This window comes from Clytia hemisphaerica, unplaced genomic scaffold, assembly GCF_902728285.1.
Source record: "Clytia hemisphaerica strain Z4C2 unplaced genomic scaffold, Clytia hemisphaerica genome assembly, whole genome shotgun sequence".
NCBI classification, from domain to species: domain Eukaryota; kingdom Metazoa; phylum Cnidaria; class Hydrozoa; order Leptothecata; family Clytiidae; genus Clytia; species Clytia hemisphaerica.
The window spans coordinates 632,638-645,515 of NW_027104248.1; the positions used below are offsets into that span (position 1 = coordinate 632,638).

The following is a 12,878-nucleotide window of genomic DNA, read 5'->3' on the forward strand; positions in this document are numbered from 1 at the left end:
GTCAGTGTTTCTCAAAAGCAGAAAACTGCCCACGATTGTAAAGAATGACAACCGCAGCCGTTAAACCAGGCAAGAAAGCCTAACATGACAGAAAATTTATTTTGCTAAGAACCTAAAAAAAGCAAAGAGGCCCCTCTGTCCCTTCAACATACAATCACTGGAGCAGAGGGTTAGGCTACTGTGAAAAGAACAAAGTTGTAAACTAAACATGATTTGAAAAAATGGAAAATATCCTTCTGCAAAATTAAAAAAGAAAAAAAATCTATCAAACAAGGCGAGGGGCAAATTATTCAAAATTTGATGTAGTACAAGATTTTGATTTATTTTTGATTTATAATATATTTCTGATTTTTTCTTGATTTATGATTTAATTTCAGAGTTATGAAAAAAAGTGTACGAGCATTATTTTTGTGAATTTTCCCCTCAAAATAATGTACAACGATGCTCAAATTCTAGTGAAAGAATAGTGTTATAGAGATAACCATTGGTATACCAGTTTATGATTACAGCCAATCAAGCCACCAGCCATCAACAAGATGCACAATGTCTTCTTCTTAATGTTTCTTATAGCATCAATTGTATCTCATATTTTCTGCTGTTTCATCTGACACCACATATTTTGGTGCGCATAGAACAGCTTATTCAATATAGTCAGCTTGGGAAAAATTATTACAAATCACTCCACTGGTACACCATATTCGACAAATATTGGCCGACGATATGAGGGCCGTACCCCATTTGTTGTTCGGGCCAGCAACCCTTACTTTCTCCATCTCGACTGTACTGAACATCGGAAGTCGGTCCTGTCCAACATTCGTAATATTGCTGGATGGCGAAAAACTGAAAAAAAAAGGAGATCGGTGAGAGCATTTTCAAACTGGATCCACAGAGTCTGAGTCCCAGACCTCTATTCATGATATTCATGACGTAATGTTTTCTACGGAAATACCCCGCTTTTAGCCAGTAGTTACAAATTTAAACTAGACAAAAGTTGTATAAAATTTGCCACTACTGGCAAAAACCGGGGTCTTTCAGTAGAAAACATTACGTCATGAATATCACGAATAGATTTATTTCCTATATAAGAAAGTCCTTTCGCTTGAGGATGAGCAGAATCCTTGGGATCCACAGAATGAACTTCAAAGACAATTGAAACACGCAGCAATGACAAAAAACTTGAATATTCACAATCTGTTGAAATTAAAGAACTTGAGATAAATTGAAGTATTAAATTATACCTTGAAGCCATTATTCCTTGCTAACGATCCACAATACCTAACTACGTCATAATAATGATCGCGAAGCTCCGAAAGCTGATTGGTGGAGATGGCTAAACCACTTAAATCACCCCGATGGGTGAATGGTCGGCGACCGTTGATGTAGCCTTGATCTTGAAAACATCCAACGCGAAGGATTGTGGGCGTGGGAGAAGGCGTGGTCACCACTTGTTCTGAAACGAAAAGGTGGTGTGCTTATTCAAGTTGTCCTACAGTAAAACTAGCTCAAAAAAGCTTTAACACAGGCCCTTGTCAACAAGAAAAAAACTGACTGTACACGGTACTTTTAATATTTTTCAAAAGCTTTGCAGATCAGCTTTTTGTAGACTCAAATATGCTTAATGCTATGATTATTCGAGGTTCTGGATCGGTGAAATCTTTTCGATTCACGGATTGTACAATGTTTTGACATAATCCAAGCGTATTGAAATAGTTTGATCAATTGATTAACCCTTGACTTTATTCACAAGTTTGTACAATGGAGCCTGTTTGAACATTACTTAGTAAAGCACAAAGATAAAGAAAGAAATGCTTACTGATACAAGCTCCATTTGTGAACTCAATATCATCAATTGCGATGTCACCTTGCCAATCAAATCCTCTCACACCTTCCAACACAATCTAATGAGAGAAAAGTCATGAAACTTATGATTCCAGAATTTTCAGTCTCACGTAGGGTCCATTTTCGAACCTCAGCCGATTACCCCTGTCGGTTAGTAAGAGTAGTAGCCCCCCCCGCAAGAACTAACAAACATCTGGCTCATTCTGTTTAACTCATGGTTAGCCGAGTCGAATCAGAATATACTTGGAAGCGCTCTGTGGCATCCACTTATCTCGTCGAGACCATTGACAATATCATTTAAGTTTGCAGTTTTAAGGAGAAAGGTGTGTTTATGAGGGAGAACATACATGATTTTACAAATTATTAAACAACAAACCTTATAAGGATTAGAGTTTTGAACAGTCACTTCTATTGTTTGCCACGTGTTGCCTTGGTTACCGGACTTCTCGAAAAGGATGCGTTCCTCGTTTGTTGTTTGGTCCTTTGCGATGATATTCAAAGTTCCTGAAAACATACAAGTTTCGATTATACTGAGGCTGGAAAAAATAGTGATTAAAGGACGCATCGATGAAGGACGTAATATTCGTGATCTCTGAGGATGCTGTGGTTAGAAAATGCAACAGAATATCACGTTTTTTATAAGAACAAACTATATAAGAACATAAAGTTTCAATGACAAAATGTTAAGAACAAGTTAAGAACATTTTAAGGCTTTGGGGGCTCTAAAACACCCGATTTCTTAGTAAAATAGTAAAATGGACAAAAAGTACTCATAAAATGGGGAAAATAAAACATCTTAAGAACATTCTTAGGCTTAAAACTCAAAAAGTAAAGAACATCCGAAGGCTTCAAAAGTTACTATTTACCAGCATAGTAATGAAGAGATCTTAAACAACCATTTGTGGCCATTCTGTTTTATACCTAAAATTTCGTAGAAAGTTTTGATTCACTTACCGATACTTGCTCCATACATATGGTATGAGAGCTTCATACATTTGACAACTTGTGCACCAATGAGTGAACTGGTTAATCGAGCCTTCCATCCTTCTCTCGCTGGCGAAGATGTCTCGATGTACATGTAATACCCTGCAAAAGAGGTTGTTAGCAATGTTATATTTTCCTAACACCAGTAGGTTCTTGTGAGAAATTGGGGTGCTATCTTTAAATTTTTAACCCTAAATCACCCTGCCAGATCTTAAAATAAAATGACTGCTATCTACTCTATGCATATTCTTTTGGAAGCATTAAACATTAGAACGTTAAAAACACACCTGCCTCACAGCCCCGATGGGGCTGTTTTCCTCAGTGGGGATAAAGATTCATGTTGAAATTCCAAAGGGGATAGAAATTCTGTTGTTCCAAGGTTAAACAATCCAGTGGGAATGGTTTTGGAGTGCAATTTTTAAATTGAATTTCGAGTGGGGATGAAATTAAAGTGAATTTCTCAGTGGGGGTTGAAACCCACCGGGAACGAATTTTTTGCCAAACCACAAGTAAGGCTGGTGTCCCAGCGGGTCTATGACACAGGGGTGTTTAGAAAATTACCTTAAGATTGTAATTAATTGTACAGAAAAAGACAAATGGTACGTGGACTATTTTCATACCACTTCCAGAGGTTTTATCTTCTGAAGGACCAGTGCTGGTGGAAGGAGTACCTCCTCGGTTACGCGTCCATTGAAAGTTCATTGAATCTTCAGATGTCCATCCACAAAGACGGTCTGAATCGTCGTCAAAAGTGCAATCAAGCGAACCTGCAAGAAATTGGTGGAAGATGGTTTAGTTTTAGCATTAGGCGAATATAATAAAATGTAGTGTTTCCGGAATGCGATTGAAGGAAAAAAGTTCTCATGCGGCTGGCCGGAAAAAAAAATTATTTTCCTATTTTTGATAACTTAAGATCATTGGGCTTTTCCAGAAATAGTCCGTGACCCTGTGTTGAGGATATCATATCCCGGGGGTAAAGTGTCTTTTCAGGTAAAAAATACGATATCCAGGGGTAAGTATCTTTATAAGAGTGGATATCCAGGGGCTCTTTATTAATAAAGTAGGATATCCAGGGGGTTCGATACTTCGAAAAATCAATATCATCAACAGTGGGGGTAAAATATTTTTCTGTAAAAGCCCATTGAAATAGAACTTTAAAGATAACTTTTATGTACAAACAGTATGAAGTAAGCCCTGAATACCTAATGTATCAACTACTAACGAGAAAAAATTGATTTAGGAATACAGGAATATCTACACGCTTTTTTTATATAAGAATACACTTTATAAGAATGTCCATGATGAAAATGGACAAAAAATTAAGAATATGCTAAGAATATCAGCATCATGGAATTTGGCTACTCAAGCTAAGAATGCCATTTTTAAAGCATTTTCAATTATAAATTGCCAATAACCCCCAAGTAAGGCTCCCTCTTTTCACAAAAATGCCATTTTATGCTCGAGACGTATGTACTAAATGTTAAATCTAGTCTGAGTGAGGATCCTAGCCTCAGAATGCTGTAAGAATATTTTAGGATAATTTTCCCAAAAAAGTTAAGAATATCCATGATGAAATGGATTTACACCATTCTTATAAAAAAAAGCGTGTAACCAAACGACGTTAGATAGCTTGAACGGTCAACTTGATTTTCTTTATGATGAACCATATAGATGAACCCATAGTCTGCGGCCGGGTTAAAAAGAATTTTTTTGTCACCCGGCCGGTTTCCGGAAACACAACCTTTTTTTATTTTCGCCTTAGTATTAATTTTTTAGATTTCGAAGTTTTGACTTACAGTTTATTCTACTGATCTCTAACTACTTGACTGGATCAGGCTTATAAAAGGAAGCGTATCCGCTTTTAGAGCTCGCCATGTTTTCAACAGCGCGATTCGAATGTTTTAAGATTCGTACGGAAAATAAGAATACAACGTGGCGGACTAGTCGACTACTAAATTGGACACACTTTCACGACAGGAAATCTGTGAGCAGTTAGCTTATCTATTTCATTGATTTTAAAGCCCCGATTGGGCTAAAGTTGAAACTCTTGGTAAGAAATGAAGCCACTTATTTCCCATCGAAAACGCTTGACCTGCTTTTTTGCAGGCAAACATAAAACAACTTGGGTTCGAAATCAAGATTCTTTCGAAAATCTTTATTTTTAAAGTAGAGGCAAGAAACCGGGTCATACCTGAGTTGCAAGGTTTGATGAAACATTCCTTTTCTTCACTTGCCGAACCTTTACAGCTTTCTCCGCCATTTTGAGGAGTTGGATTATTACACTGTCTTGTTCTGGAATGTTTCCCCGTTCCACATGCTTCACTACACTTGCCCCAATCTCCCCAGGAACCCCAATTTCCATCAACCACTCCTAAAAATGAGTTTTTAATGTAAATTGAGAAAACAACCGTCAAATCTAGAAATAAAGCTTTGAGCAGTATCGAAATCTTTCATTTTTCTTTGAAAAACCCTGAAATTTCGTGAAAAATCCTGAAAATTGAAAGTAAACATATAACATACTAAAAGTAAAGAAGAGTTTGTTGGGCGGTACCTGCACATTCGCTAGATGAACACTGTGCTTCTTGAAGATCAACTCCATATCTGTTGTAACCATAATTAGTTGGGTTCGGACAGCTTGCTTTGTCCGAATTCATGCAAAAACGTGATCGTTGTTTGATGCATTCTACACTACATGCTCCATATTCTGACCATTTGCTCCAACCATTTCCAGAAACTGTGGATAAAAATCATTCATCATCAAAAGAACTGGGCTCAAATGATTACAAAGTTCAGAAAACGCTCCCGAGATATTACCGAGTTTATGCATGTGTGTTTTTCTTTGACGGAGACGGTAAGGTTCTAATTTGACTAGATCCTGACGAGCTGAGGACGACGGTAAATCAGCACTTTTACCGTCCTCGATTTCGCGGGTCAGAACTTCGGGTTATTCCAAATCGCTTCAGTCATTCTACCGTCCTCAAAAGTGCAAATACATAAACTTGCTAATGTTATAAAAAGCAACTCTGTGTTCCACAACACTGGTATAGAAATCGTTTTTTCGTAACAGAAGCATACTGACCTGAGCAACTGTACAAGATATTGATTTGTTCGATATCGGTGTCAGAGACAGCATCTCGTTGCCCGATTTCTTGATTCGGGTTCTGTATCGGGAGGATGGTAGGCTTTGAAGCTGGAAGAGGGAGAAATGTTCGAAAAAATGAAGTAGACGAAAAGCCTCTGAGTCATAAAAGTATTCAAACATTGTGGGAAAGTAAAAAAGGATGAAAAAGCAAAAAGAAGAAACTCACGATCTTGAGCGAATGAAAATTTCCCATAATGCATCACGCTTGAGAAATCATACTGAATGTTCAAAGTGTCTGCTTTCTCTTCCGTCTGTTTCTCAAAATTATGTTCTTGGTCTAAACGAAAGTGGAAAGCATTGAACGGAGTTTAACAATCCTTTAACAATCAAATGAAAACTTTTCAACGGAAAATACAAATTACTGAATACTCTAAAGAATGCACCGAGTAGGCCCTCCAGAAAACAGTCTGAAAAATACTCATATGTACTCAGTAGCGTAGCCAAGAGGGGCGCAAAATTTGTGTAGGAGAGCAGATTTTTATGACACTGTAATTATCTATTAATGATATTAAAAAGATAATCATAATGGCATAAAATCTACTACGCTACTGAGTATACTAATAAAATAATGTTTGATTTACCAGCTTGGTTCTATCTTATTTTCAAAAAGAAAAACCGCAGCACTATTCGAATTTTTGCAATTTCGGTGGATTGTTATAGGTAAGTACGGTACACTTGCATTGAATCAGTCAGACCACTGTAAGAATTTAAATAAACAAACATACCGTCACGAATGTTATCGAAAAATATTTTCACATAGCGATCTCGGTCTGGTCTGGCTTGTTCGTGGTAAAATCCTAGCGCATGCATTGTCTCATGTTGGATCGTTCCCTGGATATGAAAGAAGTTAGTTTCAACTTAAATGAAATAGAATAGGTCCGTAAAGCTGAAAAGAGGCTGGAACAGAACTCAGGCTCGGATACAGAGGGAGGCTATAACCAATGGAGGAGAGTGCATTTTATTATCGTATTACTTTATATGGAAACTAATTACTCTCCATGAATAAGATAGCCTACCTCCTGTATCCGACCCTGAACGATGAGAAATGATAACCCTATTTTTTTTACCTGACTTCCTAGAAACCTCGTGGCTTTTATGGTACGATCCTTCAGAGGTAATTGAATTTACGACGATTAGAGGAGAGAGGAGAGATACCTTTATATAGATAGCTATACCTTTGTCATGCAACCATAACCGAGTGATATTTGTTGAAATCCTTCCTGCCAAAACACTTTGCCGACATTGGAGTAACATCTAATGCGAAAATCAATCAAAATATTAGCATGTTGAATGAATAGAGAGAAAACTGAATAAATGATAGAATGAATTTCTTACCCTGTACCCCTGAAATATTGAATCCAATTGGTTTGGGTGGTTCGTGGCACAAACTTCAAACAAGTTCTTGATTCGATTTCGTTCAAAGCAATTTTGATAGCATTTACGTCTAACAAGGAAACGAAAGTGTATAAGAAAACAGAAACCGAATGTTATGAAAAACTCATCCAAGAAGTCACAAATTTGAAATGAAACAAAAAAATAAATCACTCCCCTACCTTTCGATTGAAAATCTTTGATTTCATACGGGATAATACGATCGTGCCATAGATAAAACCTTTCGCGCATGACGTCACGGCGATTTCGACCACCTTTAGAAAAATTTAAGATAAATTTTTTGAATATCTGCTTTTACACGTATATTCACCAAGAAATCTTGATATTTATTTGTCTTTATGTTGGCGAAGATTACTCTCAGAAATTAACATCTGTTGTTCTTCGATTTGTATTCCAGCCTTAGTCTACTTTTTTTTGCTGAACCCCTACTTCATAGTTTAAATGCATCTGACCTTACTAATATATAATTTCATAGTAAACCCATTTTTTGCTTTGGAAAATTTCAATTTGGGTACCTACCTGTATTTTGTAATTCTTTGGGTGCGTCTTTCGGCTCCACTATGTCTACTTGTCGTAAATTGACGTCATTTCCTGAAACAAGAAGAAAAACATATTCATATCATTCAAAATATTCGGGGACTTTCTAAACATCGACCAGAAATGGCGACCACGACCAGCGACCACGACCAGCGACCAGATAAATTTGGGTTATCGAGTTTTTTCTCTTTCTCCACCGTAGAGTCCTTCTCTTATGATAATTTATTTATCGAATTGAAGAGTAAAGCTCACCCCTGTCCCACCTACAGTGATTATAAAGCCACGTGCAAAACGTGTAGAGCAGCCATTTCAACGCTCTTGGAGCTTGAATATATTGTCAATTTCTATCCTTTTGTATTTTCGGCATCAAATTAATTAGTGGCAAAATTTGTGCTGAAATTTATTTAGGAAGCTTTATATTTGATCATCAGATCATTATTTTGTCAAAATAAGTCATTTTGACAATGTAAGGACAATAGAATAATTGATGAGATTCATATCTCTAAAACTGGCCTACCCAGCTTTTTCCTACTGACAATTTCTATCTATTCATACTAAAGGCATCTCATTCGGTACAATTAAAATATTTGGTGTAATAAAGTTTACAAGCATCACACTTAATTGCCCTGTCAATATTTTTGTCAAAAAGTGTAGCTTTGTCTAGAAAATGACTGGTAACGTCAAATGTCACTTTTAGTAGTCTCAGCTAGAGTAATTCTCAGCCACGTGCTCAGTGGTTCATTTGAAAGCCACATCAGGACTCGATTTGGATGTTCTCTACGGTGGAGAGAGCAGATAAACTCGATAACCCAAATTTATCTGGTCGCCGGTCGTGGTCGCCGGTCGTGGTCGCTGGTCGTGGTCGCCATTTCTGGTCGATGTTTAGAAACTCCCAAATATTCGTGTTTCTGAGATTACAAAACACCCCTATGTCACAGACCCTCTGGGACCCAAGCCCCGCTGGAAAATTTGGCAAAAATTTGGTTCCCGGTGGTAAATTACCCTGGAATTTCAGCCCCACTGGGAAATTGACTTTGATTTCATCCCCACTCTAAAATCAATGTCTAAAAATTGCACTCCAAAACCATCCCCACTGGATTTTTTAACTTTAGATGAAATTTCTAAACAAACCACACCTTTGTTGATTCTATTGATGATATCAATAATGGAAACACCACGCCTTCTTTGTTTCATCATCTTAAAGTAGGCTTCATCAAGTTCGCTCTGAAACACTTTCTTCCCTTGAGCATATTTATCACGAAGATATCTTGGTAATTGAGATTTCGCGTCCTCTTTCTTCATTTGGTATCGTTTGTCTGCGAGAGGGAATGTATATTTGATTAGTATATATTATTAGTTGAGTTTAATTTCAAGCTAAATACCTTATCGGCCAAAACTTAGTCGGCCTTAATTTTAGTCGGCCTTAATCATTAGTCAGCCCAAATTTTTAGTCGGCCCAAATTTTAGTCACCAAGCCAAAATCTAGTCACTTAGGGCCGACTAAGTTTTGGCCGATAAGGTAACTTAAAATATTAGACGGTCAGGAATATGTTTAAACCAGCCGATCATCGGTTGTTTAACCTATTATCGGTTGATTAGACAATATCATATAGGTTAATTTATTAGCCTAAATACTAGAAAATTGCTGTGAATTTCTTTCCAAATATCAATAGTCGCGTCTTCTTTTAGATAAATATCAATTGGTTTATGTGTGAGGAATGTGTGCCGAATTTCGACTTTGGATCAACTCTAGTTCTTGAGAGAAAATTCACTTAAGCACATGCGTAAGGTCAAATAACCGATGAGCTATCGTCTTAATAACCAATCAGACTGAACAACCGGTGATCAGCCAATTTGAACATATATATCCCTGACTGTTGGAGAGTGATGGTTGGTTAATCATTTTTCAAAGATTCCCAGTAAATGTACTTACTTTTCTTGCTCTTGTATTTCTTGACCCAACTTTTGAATTTCGTCCATCCATCTGAAACGTTGATAAGAAATTAGAAGATTCGAAGCTACCACAGTGTTGGAGGCAACATGGGCAACATACAACTCAACTCATCTCAACCCAAACGTATAAGGAAATGAAGACGAAAAATAAGGACGTTTTCCATTACCTTTGATCTTTTGACCGAAAGATTTCTTTTTGCGTTCAGTATTCTTGTCTTCTTCATTCTCGTCTTTGTCTCGATTGAACCAAAACTTGAATTTCTTCGAAAGACCTGAAATACAGGGCGTACAAAAATCAAATTTCCAAGTAGCAAAGAATGTTCAGTCTCTTTTCATGCTCTTTAACACCCCCTCACAGCCCCGGTAAAACTTTTTCTTACAGCGGAAATGAAAATTTTGGTTGAAATCTCAATGGGGATGAAAATTATATTATTCCAAGGTTGAAAAATCCATGGGGATGGTTTTGGAGTGAAATTTCTAAACAATGAATTTCGAATGGGGATGAAATCAAAGTCAATTTCTCACTGGGGCTGAAATTCTAGGTTATTTTTCCCACTGGGGATGAAATTTCTGCCAAATTTTTCCGTGGGGCTGGGGCCTAAACGGCTGTGACACAGGTGTGTTCTGTAGCATGAACTGCGGGAGGGAGAGCAGTTATTTTTTATTACTATGTTTGGGGATTCTTACTGAATCTTTTGATCCTCGGTGATCTCTGATTTTCTTCTTCATCATTGAAAGTTGAGGAAAGAACGCCCACCGCCAATACCGCCAACGCCAACAATGTCAACAACCTCATTGTGAAAGTGACCAGCCACCAATGAGAATACAAGTTCTATACAACCTGAAACACAAAACAGCTCATAGAATGAAACGAATGCACCTCTAACGACGATATTAACTTATATGAGAACATGGCAAAGTGGGTGAGAGGCTTGTAAGAGATGAAGGGTCATCATAAATGACGTCTTCCGAAACATTTTCCATAAGAACGTTGATCGAAAACTTGGAATTATACTCCAATAGAGATGCTTCTATGGCTATTGTAAACCTTTCCATCCATCAATATTTAGGCTATTCAAATGACGTTAGATAATAAAGAACCGTGAACATTGTGAGCCACATAAAACCTTCAATGAAGCTAAAATAACGGCAATTTTGTTCTAAGAGTTCTTAAAAGACACTGCTACTGTAAGACGAACCCAAACTTTTTGCACTAACAAGATTTTCCGTCAAATACTAAATAAAGAAGTGTTTATTTTATCAACAAAAATATCTCATAACATATCACGGAAGGTCGGCGGAAAGATGTAGGGAGTATCTAGTTACCGTATATAACAACCGTCTTTCTAATGTTTCAAGTTCAAACAAAAGTAACGATCATTTAACATTGTGAGCGAGGAAAAATTCAATCCTTTGGTTGACCTCTCTTTGCTAACATTTATTATCAGCTCCACAATCTCAGGGAAATCTACCACCTTTTTGCGTTTCTGGAGTTAAGACAATTAGTCATTTCTACAAACTGAAGTGCTAGATGTCGAACTAAAGAATACCTAAAAATAATTCATATCCTCTCTCCTTAGCTACTTATCCTCTTGAGATGACTAAACCATTTGCATAAAAGCGACAACAGTAACGGAAATATATTCTTACTCACAAACAATGACGCCAATCCCTAAGCTACCATCACGTTTCATATGTATCAACCAAACCCTCCTTGGTGTTTTGATACATCTACCCATCTTGAAGTTGATTCCATTGACATGATTACCATCAGAATATCTACTATCATCTTATTATTGGCTAAAATAAAGAAAATTCTTTCAAATTTCAGCTAGAAAGTGACTTCTATAACATCAGAAAAAAGGTTCATTTAAATTCTATGTAAAGTGGCAATTTCCCCGATCTAGTTAAAAAACACAAATCATTCAACAGATATTTTACATGAAACACTAGGTTTTTAGGCTATTACCAATGAAGTATAAGCCCGAAAGGCTAGAAGTCAATCTCCTTGGTAGGATTTGAAGCCAACAAATCCTACCAAAGTTGCGCGGCCTTGAGCGGCTGGCCTGGTTTTTTACACAAATGACAGATTGAAACTAAAATTTACCGCTAAATTTCGAAAAAAATATCAATCGTAAACAAAGGAATTGCTAGATTCAATCTGTCGTCAAAAATGCGACGCACTTTTTAAGGCTTCACTTTTTCTTGCCTGAGAAAGGTTAGAGATTGAACTCTAGCCCTTCGGGCTTTAAACTCAATGGCTATTACAGTCTCTTATAGCCTCAAAATTAATTTTTATAGCAGCTACAATCAAAGTCATAATATCAGAGAAAAAAGGGAAATTCCCACGAAATCTTACAACCACAAACGATTTGGAAGCGCTCTAATTTAGGTTGGAAGAGGAGATCTTTAACTTACGATTTAGGACCTTAGGATCTGAGGATCCAAATGGTCAAGAATGGTTTAATATGGCTCAGAATATAGCCTGGAAGTCTATAAACCCCTCCCGAATCGAAGTATTTGAATTAATTTATCAATTAGCCCTTTCTCGCCCGAACTTAAAATTGCTAAAACGAGGAATTAATCAAAATTCTCAATATATTTTGACCAAGATTGTATCTACGTCATCCGTCATGTAGTGGTTCTTTCCACCTATATTGGACATTTTGAAATGAGTGAGTGGAATACTGATTCACTTCATCAGAAATGGAGTAGCTCTATCTAGTATTTTGTATAGGTAAGATACCCGGGGCACTCGATTCAAAAACGACTGTACGTGCGGCCCAAAATTAGATCTTTGAAATTGGACCCTTATAGTGGAGAGAAAAGTTAGCCAAATTTGAGTAAATTTTGGCGAAAACCGACCCTTAAAGTGCGTTTTTGACCATTCTAAGGCAAATATGGTCAGATTTTACACATTTTACACCTTAGAGTGCACTTTTTGCTCATTTTGACCCTTACAGTGCGCTTTGAGAAGCTTGAAAAAAGCACCCTTAACGGCTGCACGTACGGTCGGTCGTTTACCTTGAGT

At 37.1% G+C, this 12,878-nt stretch overlaps 1 protein-coding gene across 1 annotated transcript; it reads right to left on the bottom strand.

Moving 5' to 3' along the window:
* Positions 1-330: 330 nt before the first annotated feature.
* LOC136816465 (uncharacterized) lies at positions 331-10,758 on the bottom strand. The gene is made up of 19 exons (XM_067072793.1): positions 10,535-10,758; positions 10,015-10,119; positions 9,828-9,878; positions 9,031-9,210; positions 7,877-7,948; positions 7,519-7,611; positions 7,301-7,409; positions 7,141-7,219; positions 6,691-6,796; positions 6,132-6,242; positions 5,903-6,013; positions 5,375-5,557; positions 5,015-5,194; positions 3,444-3,590; positions 2,794-2,925; positions 2,216-2,343; positions 1,814-1,898; positions 1,239-1,450; positions 331-840 (listed from the first exon to the last, which is right to left on the bottom strand). Exons 1-19 carry the CDS (start codon positions 10,641-10,643, stop codon positions 670-672), a joined length of 2,364 nt encoding a protein of 787 aa, XP_066928894.1. The 5' UTR covers positions 10,644-10,758; the 3' UTR covers positions 331-669.
* Between the last annotated feature and the right edge of the window lie 2,120 nt (positions 10,759-12,878).

Coding starts and splice junctions, on each gene's coding strand:
- LOC136816465 (XM_067072793.1), bottom strand. CDS start 10,643: ATGAGGTTGTTGACATTGTTGGCGTTGGCGGTATTGGCGGTGGGCGTT. Junction 9,879..10,014: donor TTTCGGTCAAAAGATCAAAG/GTAATGGAAAAC, acceptor TCAACGTTTCAG/ATGGATGGACGAAATTCAAA. Junction 7,949..9,030: donor CATCAATAGAATCAACAAAG/GTGTGGTTTGTT, acceptor TTCTTGTTTCAG/GAAATGACGTCAATTTACGA.